The sequence below is a fragment of the Spea bombifrons genome, chromosome 5, assembly GCF_027358695.1.
Source record: "Spea bombifrons isolate aSpeBom1 chromosome 5, aSpeBom1.2.pri, whole genome shotgun sequence".
Classification (NCBI taxonomy): domain Eukaryota; kingdom Metazoa; phylum Chordata; class Amphibia; order Anura; family Pelobatidae; genus Spea; species Spea bombifrons.
In genome coordinates, this window is record NC_071091.1 from 16,645,764 (window position 1) to 16,662,203 (window position 16,440).

At 36.1% G+C, this 16,440-nt stretch overlaps 1 protein-coding gene across 1 annotated transcript in view; it reads right to left on the reverse strand.

The window, feature by feature from the left end:
* Positions 1 to 16,440, reverse strand: part of CALCR (calcitonin receptor) — a 93,554-nt gene that overhangs the window by 19,819 nt on the left and 57,295 nt on the right. The window contains exons 5-7 of the mRNA XM_053466426.1: positions 13,257 to 13,369; positions 7,039 to 7,130; positions 3,120 to 3,246 (exon numbers count right to left, since the gene is read on the reverse strand). Of these exons, the coding sequence (XP_053322401.1) occupies positions 3,120 to 3,246; positions 7,039 to 7,130; positions 13,257 to 13,369 (332 nt within the window). The remainder of the gene's footprint in view (positions 1 to 3,119; positions 3,247 to 7,038; positions 7,131 to 13,256; positions 13,370 to 16,440) is intronic.

Sequence of the window (16,440 nt, forward strand, 5' to 3'; positions counted from 1 at the left end):
GGCACAAAAATTACTGCTGCATCCATAGCTTACTACATCAAAACCTCGATATTATGTAGTTACAGAAGAGCCAGGGCCAAAGTCCCCCAAAACAGCATTTTAGGGAACTGCCTAGTGATTAATGTTGTATATAGTTCATTTCACCAAAATGTCACTTTTATTTTCAATTTAATTGTGATTTTGAATGTATTTTTATTCTTTGTTTTAAAACTAGGTATGAGTATTGGTATAAAACCAAGTACCTGGAGACTCCAAGAGTCTTCAAGTAAAGCACTGCTTCCCTGGGACAGGACGTCAGACCATTCATTCTCCAGAAATCTTGTATGGCAATGTTTACTCCCCTCCTCCTGGTTATGGTCATTTTCCACCTACTCCCCAACCACTAATGCCTACTGACCATGCCCTACCTGCCCACTAAAGTCTAACTGGGACTAGCATCAACCTTTGGTTGCCACACAACCAGAAAAGGGGTTAGCTCTGGGACTCTACCCTGGGAAGTTTCCAAGTATGGTGGCAACACCTTTTTAATCTGACTAACATTTACTTTTTAGGACAAGTTATCAACTTTATAGTACAACTAAATAAATGAATTTAAAGTCAGGGCAGACCAATTAAAGTAAAGGTCACAACAATCTAAGATGGACAAAAGTTCATCAGTGGGAGGGAAAGAGTTTGATTTTGTTAGACTGAGGATTGTTTAGGGTTGTATTTGTGGTTGTTTGATGATAAACACCGATTAACTGCGCTCATGTGTGAAATTTTGCTATACATGTACCCTAGATCTATGATTTTTAGAATACTGTTAAGAAGATCAATGGTGCCGTATATAAAGATGTTATCTACTAGGCCAGAAATATGTTTATTTAGTATACCCAAACCTGTTATGGGGTTGCATAGATTTCCTTTTTTTTTAGATTATTGAATATTCATTGTTTCAATTCTCCCTGTGTGTTTTTAGGAAGGGTGTTTATCACATTATGGAATTGTGTGATGTATTCCTTGGTGGGTCTATAGTTCCAAGAAGAACTCTCTGGCACCTCCCTGTCTCCCTCTTTTATAATGCCTTAGTTGTCCATTATCACAACTGGTCATCATTTATTCGCTATTAAAAGGTGATTTTGAGGATCTTTTATTTCATGTTTTTGTTATGGCGATCAATTGTTTGTTTTGGGTTTTTTTGCAAATAATTGGGGTTCTTGTTGGTTCTTCTTTATGGAAATATATATTTAGTCACATTCTCCTGAATAATTTGGGGTAGACCTGTATGTGATCCAGCTTAATGCTTCTATTTTCTTCTTTATGCAGATATAGGTGCTATTTTTCATAGTTATGTTGCTGGGGGTAGCCTTGTTAGTCCAGTGGTGCAAAATAATTTATCTAAACATTTTCCAGGAGAATCAGACTATCTTTATAAAGTCCAAAACAATACTCAACAGAATTTAAAGTTGCATATTTGTGGAAGGGTATGGGCCGGAAAAATAGACTAATAAATTACATATGCTTATTTATCTAAAGTGTGAATTTTGGTTAAATAGGTACTATGCTGAGGATGAGTCATTGGATCATAGACCGATCTGAAAACAAGTTGTGATGTTCCTATCAAGGACATTATTAAATATAAATAAAACTACCATATAATGATTTCATTAGCATGTAAAGCACACCATTTTACTAACTCTGAGTATGGAGGGAAAAGACGTGTTTTTGCAATATTATAACACGTTTTCCAAAAGGTCAGATGGTAAGACTACATGGCGTTAAATATTATAATAAATCTTGACATTTACAAAAACAAAAAAGAAGTTTGGAACTATACCTTCCTGCTGCAAGAAAAATGTGTTATCCATATCCATAGATTGCTGAAGGCAACAAAGGAAACTTGGTTGGCTTAAATGAGTATTTAATTAGATTTGTTTTTTGAAATAGATGGAGGGGAGAGGGAATGATTAGTATTCATAGTATTGACACAGTTATTTGGATTGTGTGCACTGGGAGAGAAAAAAAATCACAAGAATAACGCTATTTTTAGGTGTAACATATGCTCTGCAATTCTATCAATCAATTGATTGACAGTTAATATTCCTATATTGATCAGGGACTAAAAACATTTCATGCTAGTATTGGTTAGGAATGTAATCCGATTCTCTCGTCACATTCCTTTCATAAAGTTTATCTCTTGAGGGTTGCAGAAAATAGATGTTTAGATAAAATAGAAAATATATTACATTGTCAATTACAGTTTCAATGTCTGTATCGTGGGGAAGAACTGCATAATTGCTTATTTGTATGCATTTATTACAATATGCTCATCTGCCCCTAATCTACTGTATTTTACTCTGTTGGGTATTCATTTTCACTTGCAGTTTGCAGAATGGAATTTTCTTTGGATGATATAATATAGAAAGGGACTTCTATGTCCAACTATAAAACTGTTTTGTCTTTGACACATAATTGGAATAATAAAGTTACCCTTAGATTCCAAGAGTAATAAAGGAGCACTCCAGCCTCATTTTAATTTTAAATACATATTAATGTCCATTTAACTGCGGTGTATTTTACTGCAAGCAGATTGGTGCAAGCAATTTTTAGTTATTGGTGTTCAAAAATATGGCTTCTGGCTCATTTAACACCTCCACAGCTGACTCTATTTAAAGGAGTGATCATCCATACGTGGACTTCTTGCACATTCATTCTAATCAGTAAAAGCTGTGCTGAGACGCCCTTTAGGACGTACTAGTAAGTCCTGTGTTTGTTACAGTGTCAGGGACTTCTCCTTGACTTCTGTTGACAACTTGGACTCTGCCCTGTCGTCAGAAACTGCCGACTGATCGCGCTTTTTAACGGAAGTCCACTCAAAGACAAGACAGACTCAGCAGGCTGATTGCACCTATTGTGCTAAACAAAATGATGTATAACTAGTGTGCGTATATAAAATATAGAAAAGGTGAATCATGGTTTAACAAACATATAATAAAAAAATCGCAAGGGCTTTTGGGTATAAAAAAACCCGGGCCTGAAAGGGGTTTAACAATAAAAATACAACTTTGGGGTGATGACTGTTTCTTTAATTGTGTGAATAAATGCTGCTACTGTTGATGCAATAGTAAAACAATACTTACAGGGTCGCTTTTCACAAGCTCTGAATTTGGTACTATTGCGATAAGATGAACAATTGTAAATATCGAGTTCATGACATAAGAAGAAAACAAATTCTTGTGTAATGTTATTCTCTGACAGCTGAGGCTCCTGCAATATAAAACACAAGCAAAAGTATAACATTAAAGGACTTGGTACACTTATTTTAAATATTCACTATTGTCTTAATGAATTATGGACACTGCAGATGTTGAATGCATTAACAGTAAGCATAATAACATAGTGACTCTATGACAAGGACTACAGAAACAGAGGATAAAGAAAATTCATTTGTTCTTGGCACTCAGCATTTAAAACATATTAAACATTCAGTTTATACAAGAAATACAATATATGTTCTTCCTACTGAAACATTAAAGTTGTTTGAAGATTGAGTGTGAATTTCCTTTCCTTATATTCACAGATCATTAATAAAGCTTATACCCTAAATATATTTGGAGCAAACTGTTTTTAATTTAACCTCACTTTAGTATGTATGTAGATTTAATTCTTCTAGATTAAGCATTAAACTACATTGATCCGCTGTCTCATCATCCATTGACCCATTGAAGGGTTAATAACCCAATTCGTATTATGGACAGCATGGATAAGGTAGCATTTGAAGGACATTACTGTCTTTCACTGAAGCCCAGCTAAGGAGTTCCATGTGCTCATCGGTATACACAGGGCCTTTACACATGGACAAGTGGTGTGACCAAGCAGAGATCTTAAATCTATGCATTTCTGAGCATCCTGGTTATGGGACCATATATCCTAGCCTCTTCCTACTATAAGCACAGTTTATATAAATGTGTTTGGATAAGATATGCAAATGATCAAAGTGGCTGTGGTTGAAAACAATGAGACCCTTTAATGATTTAAATAAAGCAGAATTAAAAATAAAACCTAGTATCGGTTTAAGAAAGGGGTGATATGGTTACAAATGCCACTTGTGGGTATAAATGTAACTATTTGTTTAAAATGTGTGAAACAACTTTGACTTCTTTGTTTGGATGCCTCAACTATGCTAATATATAGTGGATATAGACGCAAAGGTTATAATAGTTAACCTTATTTGCATGCGCCTACCCAGAATCCCTTGTGGTTGTGGCAGCACCATGAGATTTCTGAGGGAAAAACAAGCCTTCTGGCTTGTCTGGTGTCTGTAGATGAGTGTTTAATAATGCTTCTACTACCCCTTAAATTTAAGTGGAAGGGTTTCCATCACCTTTACCACCATAACTTATGTAATGGTATTTCTAAACTATACTAAGTAAGATAAAAGTACATATGGCCTGTTATACCTTTATTAGGGAACTTGCTGGGTTCCATCTGGAGCTTCTGGATCAGGTATTGCTTTCCATCACTCTGTTTTTGTATCATGATTTTGGCACTATGTTTTTTTGGATACTGCTCTGCAGTGAAGCTTGATTCAGTTGGTGGAGGTGTAGGGAGCCTTATGGCCCTTCCCTCTATCCATAAAGGGGTCTTTCCTTTTGGGGATTGACCTGAAGTACAAAGGAGTCTTACGCTTTGGGGTGAGACTTGAAGATCCGGCCCTCCCATGGGGGAGGGAAGGAATTTTGTCTGGGTTCTCCCTTCGGGGAAGCCCAGAATAGTCTCCAGGCTTCTGCTGCCTTCAAAAGCACGGAATGCTGCACCCGGGAGCACGCACCTTGGGCTCCAAAAAAAAAATGCTTTCCAAGAGCTTTGGGTTAGGGTGAGGCCTTTGGTCGTGTCCCCACCTAGGATCTGTCCCACTCGGGGCTTTTCTCTTACCACGTCCTGCCCCATTGTAATCTAACCAGGGCCTAAGGCAGGCCTTATGCGTGGCCCATCTCCAGACCTGCTCTCAACCCTACAACCACAACCATGAAAATTCCCAGGTATGATTATATAGCATCGCTGTGATTATGTTAGAAAGGAAGTTACCAAGTCAAAATTATAGAGTCCAAAGTGTGACACAGTAATGAGAAATTAGGAACGTTTACACGGTAAAAATATATTCTGAAATCAACCATTGTTAGAATTTTTTTTTTTTTGGGGGGGGGTCAACACAGATGATCTGAAACAACATGTGTGTAAGCGCACTGCTGCACACCAGCAAAATAAGTCTTACACCTGATTTGAAACAAATTAAACTTACAAATATATAGCGTGATTGCATCAAAGAGTCATTTGTTGTCCATTAATTATGACACAGAACCTGAGAAAAAAAGATATGATCCCTGCCCTCAGTACTATAAACACAGGGTATGTTTATAATATATATATTGGCAAATGTTTCCTTTCTGTAACATACAAAATAATCTAAATGTTTTATTCAATCCTCTCCAGTAAAATAAACTTCGTGTTGTACTTCTTTAGGTGGTTGGTTGGAAGTTTGAAAGGAAATTACAAGGGAGTAACATATTAAAGTTCATTTGTAGAACCTATATTGTGTTCCATTAGATAAATGTTATTCTCTGTTTATTAATAATTGAATACTACCTGACTAGATAACAAAAAACACTTTTCCCAGCCAAATGCAGGAAAAAATAGCTACCACTACCGTGAGTGCATTTTAGAGGGTAAAAGTTGTTTATTTCAAAGACATCTAAGCAAAGGGATTATAGAAGATTTGAAGAGGAATTGCCATCTGCAAAGCTTTCAGATTCATTAAATTGATGTATTTAAACCGACAATAGCGTATGGTCTTTGTTTTTCAATCAGTATAATAGTTTTAGACAATAAACTCCAAGCAGAGGTTTGTGGCAAAAAAGAGGCACGGCGAGCTTAAACAAATTCTGTCTGGACATCCCTTCTGGGGGGAAGATGCATGATTCTCTTGTACACAGTGGTATTTGTGAACTCTGAGGGTCTCCACTGTACTAATGGCCAATTGGCCCACGCACCTCCACCATGCACTGTGCAGGTTACGTGACCCTGCATTACGAGTAAGACTACCAGCGTGCATGCACGTGAGTAAGGACTGTACTTATAGGTAGTCCATCAGGATCTTTTGCTCTGTTATGACATTGATGTACAAAAAGACCCCACACTGCCAAGTACAGGTTTACCAAATGACAATCCGGTAATCTTTATCCTTTCTTCGTTCAACTCTTAGGACAAATTTCAAGCATTATTATTGTAAAATCTTTCTGTATTGTCTTTTTCAAAAATAATTATTAAAAAAATAATTCCACCCTATTTACTCTGTGTCCCTCTGTGTCAATGTTTATCGATCATATTTGTGACAATTTACTACAAAAAAAAATTCTATTTACAAACCACGGCTAAAAGGATTAATTATAAAAGAACTTAATAATAAAAAAAAAATAATCGAGCTGATTTTTAGCTACACACATGTAAAGCATGTAAACCAACTATATATATATATATATATATATATATATAAAATATAGCTTAGGGTTTTTTGGTATTCAATTTGTTTATTCTATAAAATTACCCTTTAAAAAAGAACTTAATAATAAAAAAAAATAATCGAGCTGATTTTTAGCTACACACATGTAAAGCATGTAAACCAACTATATATATATATATATATATAAAATATAGCTTAGGGTTTTTTGGTATTCAATTTGTTTATTCTATAAAATTACCCTTTAATTCCCAGAAATCCAGGCTCATTACCATTTACCCCTCTTGCATAGCAACGGTTAATTAAAACACAGAACATCATAAAATTCATAATTGGGGGGGGGAATCTGTACAAATTTGCATAGAAAATGTTATATTAAATTTGATTAAAACAAAAAAAAAAGCAGAAGATGTGACTTTCATTAACTAGTGATAAACAAGCACTAATTATTTCAAAATCAGCTTTCCACACCTTCTGTTTCTCACTACATTGCAACAGAAAATAAAATGAACATTGGAATTATGTATTCAGGCGACACTTACTTGAAATAGAAGAAAATTCCAAGGGAAATCAACAAGGAAACAATTGACAAGGTATGTCCTACGATAGCCATGTAGTAAAGTATCAAGGCCATCTAAGAGAAAAAGAAAAGAAGAGATGATGAAAAAGATGATGACTTAAAAAAAAGAAAATCATTCTTAGAAGTATAGCTACACTCCTAAGGCGAATTATCCCTCTAGTGAGTGAAAAGCATTTACAAACTAATCTATATTCTAAATTCATGATTAAAAACCGGTGCTGTCCTTTAGGCTGAATCATAATATCCTTAACAATATAAACAGAAAGAATGTATTTAAATAGAGTTTCCTAATGCCGAAATATTTGTAATCCCTCAATGTTCTCAATGTTCTTGACACGCAAAATCATGGTATAATCATTGTAACTGTTCATTTGGCATATACAGAAAAGACAACGTGTGAACAGCACCATATATACAGTATATGTATAATCAGCTACGATCATTTTTATTTGGGGTCCTTTCAAATTGAAAGTCATTAAAACAATCATTTATGTATCAGACAGACGGGAAGAGATCAGTCCTAACCAATATTCAGATTAATAGATTGATACTGGGGGGTTTTTCAGTCTTCCACCTTTGTTTACAAATATGCAATATGGTGTAACAGGTAGTGTAGGTATTTCAGCTCCGCTAATTGTTACAATGTCATTAAGGGACGCATATAGTTCCATCTTATACTCTAATACACGGGTCAGAAATAATATCTAGGAAAACAGAATTTGACGGCAGATAAGAACTAGACTTTTATATATTCGTCTTCGGGAGAACATGAAACGAATAATGAACTTACAAATATGGAGGTGGATAAACATACAAGAAGACGCACAACATGAATAATCTTCGTTTCTACATGTTCGTAAATATCCCCTAGATAATCTCCCTGGTCCCTCACCCCATACAAGTCACTGTCTCTAGCATATCTTAAGTCTTCTGAGGTATAGCAGGTGTGGAAGCCGTAGGATCGCGTCAGGATTTAATGGTCCATAAGAGCGACTCTATTGGTTGCCAGCAGGGGGCTTGTCTGGCATCAACGAATGAAGAGCAGCTGTCCTTCATTACAATAGAGTTGTTTTTACAGAACCTTAAATCCTGGTGCCAAAGTCATTGGTCTCCAAGGTGTACCTTGTCCTGTCCAAAATCCCCTTTCCCCTCAGGCCAAGTTGCTCAGAGTGGTTGTCTCTATCTTTTTCCCCCACCCCCTGTCTTTCTTGTTCCCCCCTTCTTTTTCTTTTCCCTCACAGGCCAAGAGCCAAGTTATGTTTTATTTTGTCCCCCACTCCCTGCAAAGGCCGAGCTGCTTGGAGCGGGTTGATGTAAGCCTAAAAAGCTTTTTTCCCCAAGGAAGAACAGGAAGACTTTGCCAGCGCCCAATATTAGAAAGTCTGTAACGACTCAAACCTTTATCCGTCTTCAGATTCAGGATAGCCATATGCCTATTCCATACATGTTTACATTTCCTCATTGTAAAGACAAAACAAGAGGTGGGGTCTGAAAATGGATCCTCAATTATTTTGGCAGTAGAAAGAATAAAGCAACCAAGTGAGAATCAGAGATCTCTCTCTATTAAGTGGCCCATCAAGCAGTTTTGCAGCAGAGGGGCTGTAAAACCCACCTAGTTGATTAAGGCTAGTATACACAGCTTATTGGGGTATTTTTTGTGTGAATAGCATTTCAAAGGGGACATCTTACTTACCAGAGATGGTATTGTATATGGAGCGGAAAAAAATACATAAGCATTTGTATGTCTCTTAGCTATTATGTTAATTTGCCCAGATGTGACTTAGCAGCAGGAATTCTGGTAGATCAGGCTGAATGATCTGATATTTATAAACACCCAGCTGATGCTACAAAGGGCTCTTAACATTTATGGAGTTCAATGGATATCGCTAATACTAACAATTACGGTCAGATGTTTAGCTTGCGAATGCAATTGTTTGTTTTTGGAAGTTTTATGTTCCTTGAACAAATTTTTTTACTGGGTTTGTTGGTTTGTTATTGTGATAGTTTGAATAATAAATATAACCTTAGAGACAATCTGTATTTTCACTTTATAATAAAAAGCAGAGGATCATGAACTAATAAACATATCGGTACTTCTGGCTGCTCTCTGCACCATACACTAGTTAAACAGGTTAAAATAATTTGATAAGCGTTCTAAAAAGTATTTTTCATGCAACGTTGCAGCATTTTTTTGTATTACATTCAAATTGTAGATATATATATACCATTACATAAGTTATGGTGGGTAAAGGTGATGGGAAAACCGTTCCATTTAAGTTTAAGGGGTAGTAGAAGTATTATTAAACACTCATCTACAAACACTAGACAAGCCAGAAGGCTTGTTTTTGCCTCAGAAATCTCATGGTGCTGCCACAACCACAAGGGATTCTGGGTAGGCGCATGCTGATAAAAGGTGATAATTGTTAATTTGCATGCGTCTGCCCAGAATCCCTTGTGGTTGTGGCAGCACCATGAGATTTCTGAGGGAAAAACACAAGCCTTCTGGCTTGTCTGGTGTCTGTAGATGAGTGTTTAATAATACTTCTACTATATATATCTATATCTATATCTATATCTATCTATATATATATATATATACATATATACATACACATACATATACAGTATATATTGTAAGAGCTTATATACTGATAGTATGGTATTTTCAAGGAACCTAATGAAGGTCTTGATCTTGAAACTTCTTTCCTATTCCAAACATTCCAACGATAGAATCCTGATACAAACACCTATAGCTTGTATCTAGAACCCTGTCTTAGTACCATGAAACTTATATCTAGAACCCTGTCTTAGTACCATGAAACTAAGCTTCTTGGGAAAAGTGGTTATTGTGTGTGGCACTACCCCTATTCAGAGTCTGCAGTCTTCTATAACAATTTCTTTTGGATGTCACTAAGTGTTGTGTAATTTAGCTCCTTACTTCCCGGTCATGTTCAGAAGATACAAAGGGTGGCAATCACACAGACCTCCAATTGCATTGCAGATAAGACACCAGTGTCCTTCAACTGCATGTCTTGACAGTTTGTCATTAAATTCTAGCAAAGTTGTCAATCTGTCATCAACCTTCTGAAGCCCACATAATTCTAAAGTCCTAAATAACATACAGATCAGCAATGCCACCATGACTTCGAAGTACTGCATTTCTGAACAGATTAGAATGAGAGTGGTAGGATGGTTGCCCCACAAACATTTCTTAACTGGGTATCCAATTGTCTTTTTTCTCTCCATTCTCATAAAATTTGCTTTTTGATTACAGGCATTTTGCTTAAAATGGCTTTTTGACCATTTAAATATTTTCTAGGGCTGCTTTTATCTTTTATCCAGAGATGCCAGATATTCTTGCTCATAAGAATTTAGTGTGATCCTGGAGGTACGTTCAGCAGGTATAAAAAGACTGTTTAATGAAGAGACCTTTTCCATTTTTAAAGCTTATGCATCATACAATTTTTATGATGGAAGAAGAGATGTGTGTCAGAGTTAAATACTGTATTAATATATGTATAACATATAGACATATATACTTGACAAAAAAAGTAATACACTCCATGCAGCTATCCTTAGTAGAGAATCATGGAAGCTTTAGGGAAGATTGAATTTAATTGATATATATTTTTTCCTTCTTGGGACAGAAGGTATGCTAAAAATACCCAACACCATCTCTGCTGGAAGGAAACTACATGCAAATGCAACCATTACGTATAAATTGAAAATGATCCCCAACCCTCTGCATATTTGAGTGATGCTTTTATTTTTTGTCAACGTGACCTACTGTAGCAACTCTTACAAACATCAAGCAAAAGCACCCAAATCCACAAGACCTCACCACTTGTATTTTAACTTTTTTTTCCCTTTATGTCAGCTTATTTGCTAGCCCCTGGTAATAGATAGGTTGATTTATGGATAAACAAATTATGTAATGATATAAGCTGAAGCAATTAGTACGTTCTTGTAAAGTACCGGTATGTTTATGTCATTTTATGTAAATATGCGATAAATGTAAAATTTCATGCAAATAGATAAACAGGTTAAAATAAGTTTATAGATTTGTTTTAATATTATTCATTTTTTAAAACATAACTAATGCCAAATAGCAAGTGCTTAAAGAACATGTTTTCATATAATAAATAAAAAAAGAATTCAAACAATTTTGCTAAATGAATGAAAATATTGGCATATTAAGAATATATCAGTTTCTACTGAAATGTTTTATTTGGCAGTCAATCCAAAAGACATGCTTAAATCTGTCTGTAACCCTGTTTAGCCCTCATGCAGCTGAAAGAGCTTGGTGGCAATAAAATAATCTATGAGACCACACATGTGGAACAAACAATATCCTCATTTTCCTTCCAGTTAAGTTGGAGATTTAGATTGATGAAATTATTGTGTGTCGCCAAAATCCAGGAATAACAAAATATGATCATACGCTGGCCACTGATATAACATTAGAGAATGAAGTTTCACATTTCCCCAATCTCAAATCTCATGGTGCTGCCACAACAACAAGGCTGTCTTGTACAGCGGGCAATTACTTTCAAGAGATTCATGTATAAAGTGATAATTGTTAACCTTATTTGCATGTGCCTACCCAGAATACCTTGTGGTTGTGGCCGCACCATAAGATTTCTGAGGGAACAACAAGCCCTCTGGCTTGTCTGGCCTCTGTAGAGGAGTGTTTAATAATGCTTCTACATACCCCTTAAATTTAAGTAGAAAGGTTTTCCATCACCTTTACCCACCATAACTTATGTAATGGTATTTCTTGGCTACCTCAAGCCTCAACTACTAAAGCTAGTATTGCAACCTCATGCTGACAAGTCCTATTATGGGCAAAGCAGCTGTATAAGTGCTTCAGCCTTTTGGCTAAGATCAAGTATAACGCCCCTTTTTTATTCTTAAGGGGGAATACATTGATCCTTTGGCCTTAGAGCTGGGAAAGCACTGGAGCCTGAGGTGCTGATTTGCCCTGGCAGAAATGCTGGAGTCAATGTGTGCAATATTGCATGCTGTTGTACATGGTGAGCACATGACCTTGCTGGTGGCCTTCCAGCACTCCCTTGTACCATCAGGTCCTGGGGTTATGATGATTTATTTTTGAACCTGGTAGGCCAGCAAGGGTCTGTCCCTAAGTTATTTTTCTCTATACATCACTTCTCATTATCACGAGTGCCTATTAATTTCTCCTTTATCTGATTCATGGCTTTTTGAATTCACGGCGAGGCCCTCGCTATGTTTTGGTACACATTTTTGATACCGTTGTTGTGGACACGGTAGTTTTGGAGGCAGTGAAGCCTGGACTTTGCTGGAGGAGGATTGGGAGCCTTCTGGCCCCTTCCTCTCTTCAAAGAACAGCAAGGAGTCTCACCCTTCGGGGTAAGACTCAAGATCTGACCCTCCCATGGGGGGGGATTTGTCTGGGTTCCCCCGTGAGAGAACTCAGTATCGTAGTCTGGCTTCTGCTGCCTTTGGCACGGTTGCAGCACCCAGGAGCACGCACCTCAGGCTCCAAAAAAAAAACAAAAAAACAGCTGTTCTGTTTTGAGTGGTGATCTGGCTATTGCATTTCTTACCTGAGTTTTGTCTAAAGGCTGTATTGTACAGCGGGCGATTACTTTCAAGGGATCCATGCATAAAGTGGATATAGAGGCAAAGGTGATAATTGTTAACCTTATTTGCATGTGCCTACCCAGAATCCCTTGTGGCTATGGCAGCACCATGACATTTCTGAGGGAAAAACAAGCCTTCTGGTGTCTGTAGATGAGTGTTTATTAATACTTCTACTACCCCTTAAATTTAAGTGGAAGGGTTTTCCATCACCTTTACCCACCATAACTTATGTAAGTTAGGCTGGAAACATTCCACCCAAGGAAACTGCCCGGGAAGGATCCAGTCAAGAGTAAATTATAAGCTATGGCTATACAAAAAAATTAAGTCACACAAAAAAGCCTCTGACAGTGGCTTAAAATCTCTAAACCACAGAAGAAAAGGGTACACTTGCCCGTCTTCCAGTCTGCAAACCTCTATCTGAACTAAACATACATATTGGAATAAATGTAATACATGTGATCAAGAAGCGGTCCAAAAGTCAAGACCGGTTTAGCACCTTCAAACATTCCAAACAAGATTACAGTAAATATACTATAACAACGTAACAATATCTCTTACCTTCAGTTTCTCATTTGTAAAAGAAATACACAACGTATAGTTGGACCATGTCCGATTGCTTTCAGGATGTTGGAACCATTTTCCATTCTCATCACAATATTTTGATGCCTTTTCTGTTCAATAATTAAATTGTGAATTAGTGTTGGTAACTTGCATTGTCTGCGTGGATAATGCATTAAACAACAGATGAAAAAGACACTGTATGAGACATTTAAATTAGACTTTTTTTCCCCAACAAAATTAAATTCCAATATTTTTTAAGACCATTAAACCAACAGGAACATTTATGACATTGCATTCTAAATACAAAGACATCAATGTGTAGTTGATAACCCCTTTGCAGCTATAACAGCTTCCACTTTTCTGAGAAGGCTTTCCACAAATTTTGGAGAGTTTCTGTGGGAATATTTGCCCATGTATCCATTAAAGCATTTGTGAGGTCAGGCATTGATGTTGGATGAAAAGGCTTGGTTTGCAATCTCCGTACCAGTTCAATCAAGTTCTTCCACACCAAAGTCATCCAATCATCTCTTTATGAACCTTGCTTTGTGCACCACTATATGGGTTGGTGCATTCCATGTCGGAAGGGCCCTTTCTAAACTATTTTTAATCGGTATCAGGATAGAGGAACAATGGGTCGCAGGGGTTGCAGAACTGGAACGGAGATTGTGAGCCTGGCCTTCTCACCCAACACCAGTGCCTGACCTCACAAATGCTCTACTGGATGAATGGGACAAAATTCCCACAGAAACTCCTAAATCTTGTGGAAAGCCTTCCCATAAGAGAGGAAGCTGTTATAGATGCAATGGGAAGACCAAACTTTATAATGTCTATGTATTTAAAATGCAATGTCATAAAAAACAAGTTGCCCTGAAAATATTATTTAGATTAATATAAAAAGTATACCTAGGTAACTGTATAGGAAATTTAACAAAAAATAATAAAAAAATGAAAAATAGAAACACTTGTTATGATGATTCAAATATTTAAAATATTGCTTTAAATATTGCACTTTGTCCTGATAGTTCACCTTTTTTGCATTGATACATATGGCAACTAGAACCAACTTTTAGGAACATTTAAAGCTACCAATTTAATGAGGGGGGGGGAACTTGGTTGGGACATAGGACATTTGACATCTATTCCCTGATTACATTAATTTTCATATATTCATTCAATTGTAAATGACTATATATACAACATAAAATTGTAAAAATAAAACTTGATTATAAGTATAACTCCACATCAAGATAGCTATAAAATGGATGGATAATTAGAAAGAAGCACAGTCTCCGAGTATATAAATTTTGTAAATACAGGATTCTATTTCAGAATTACATTATGTCATCATAAAACTATCTAGCTTAGTTTAATGACGCATATGAATCGGATACATTATAACTGTGCCAGTGAATTTTTATCTTCTCGGCTTATGATGGAGGGTAATCATTCATATATTATGCATCCATGGGGCTTTACACGAAATGGAAAAAGAAAGCAAATCATCAGAGGGAAATGTCCCTCACTGTGTTAGCATATTGTGTTTTTTTAACACAGATATTATCCAAATTTAATATATAATTAAAATTCTGATTGCAAAGCTGATATTTGTAGTATTTTTATATTTCAGGAAACGTATTGAGCTGAAATCGTGTTTGTTGCCAAATGTTGAACTTCTGAAACTATTTGTTACTCATGACAGCACATTTTCTCCATTGCATTATCTTGGCATGGTCTGGCCTCATTTATATTTAAATAAGTTATGCAGATGTGTTTGTATGAGGCACTTTGAATACAAAAGGTCATCTCGCACTTAGTTCAACGGACAGGCCTTCTGTCAAATCCTTTAGACGTAGTTAAATCGTTATTTTTAAAAATCTAAATGCAATGCTGCAAACGCCTGCTTAGAATAACTACAGATCGATGTCACAATGCAACATGAGGAATATACAATATATATAATAAAGATATTTTACCAAATAAAAGAGCAGTTAAAATATTATTGTAGTAGGTTTTGGGCAATGGATTATGATTGATTCCTTAGCATTAATCAGAGACATAAAGTGAAATTCTCGGGTGAGGATGTGCCCATGAAGTGTTAATCTCCTAGGAATAAACTCGATTCATTAGAAGGCTTGTTAACCCTTCCATATTTATATTCAATATTTCATGATGTCAGGTCCAGTTACTTAACAGGTGCTTTTTTTTATCTTTCTCACATACTGTGAATGTAATTAGAAGATTAATTTTATGTAGCAATGAGGAAAGATTGGTCGAATGTCATCTCAATGATTTAACTACATTATGCAGGACCAGCTCAGCCCCGCTGCAGTAGATGTTAACTGGGGTTGGCCATTTGCAATGCACAACGGTCAGAGTTTACATATTTATATATCCTTCAGGTTACAGAAGACACCACAAAGAGTGACATGAACACCCTCAAAACTAAACACTTTCATTTGACTCCTGGATTTTTATTTTTTTTTACCTAAAACACAGACAAATACGAATAACTACAATCAAATATTTACATATATATTTTCCAATCCTAGCTGATGTTTCAATATAGGCTGGATCACTGTCTTGTAACAATGTATTTTTGTTTAGCACCGCTGCATTGAGTCTGAAGGGTTTTGTCCATTCAATAAGGATTCATAGATGCAAGGACAGGAATGAAAATATTTAATTATTTATTTCTAGCTGTATTTTCTTCTGGATTAAATTAATTGTGAATGGATCATTCAGCAATAACACAAAAATCGATATGCTCAGGACAGTGATTACAACAAAGCAGGAGAGTTTTAGGGCAGTGCAGTCACACTGATTCCGCTCCATGGAAAAGTAGACAAGATTTGCCCAAACTGGAGCACTTTGATGTAGTTGTAAGCAGTATACATATATAGGGCAGCTTTTAAATAGAATGTTCTGAGTGTGCACGGATTCCTTGCTTTGTATCTTCAATTTTGCCAGTCAGTAAATATTTAGTATAAAATATTTTACAGAAACAGTACAAAGAAGTTATTTTTTGTATTGCAGGTAGGTTCCAGGAGGACATTAGACATAGGAGAACCACAAAAGAAAAAAACATTAAAGCAGGCACGTGTAAAAAAAACGCTGTGAAGTAAAAAAGCATTCAAATATAGACATGTTAATAGTTTTTTAACTAATATTTTTATAACTTGTT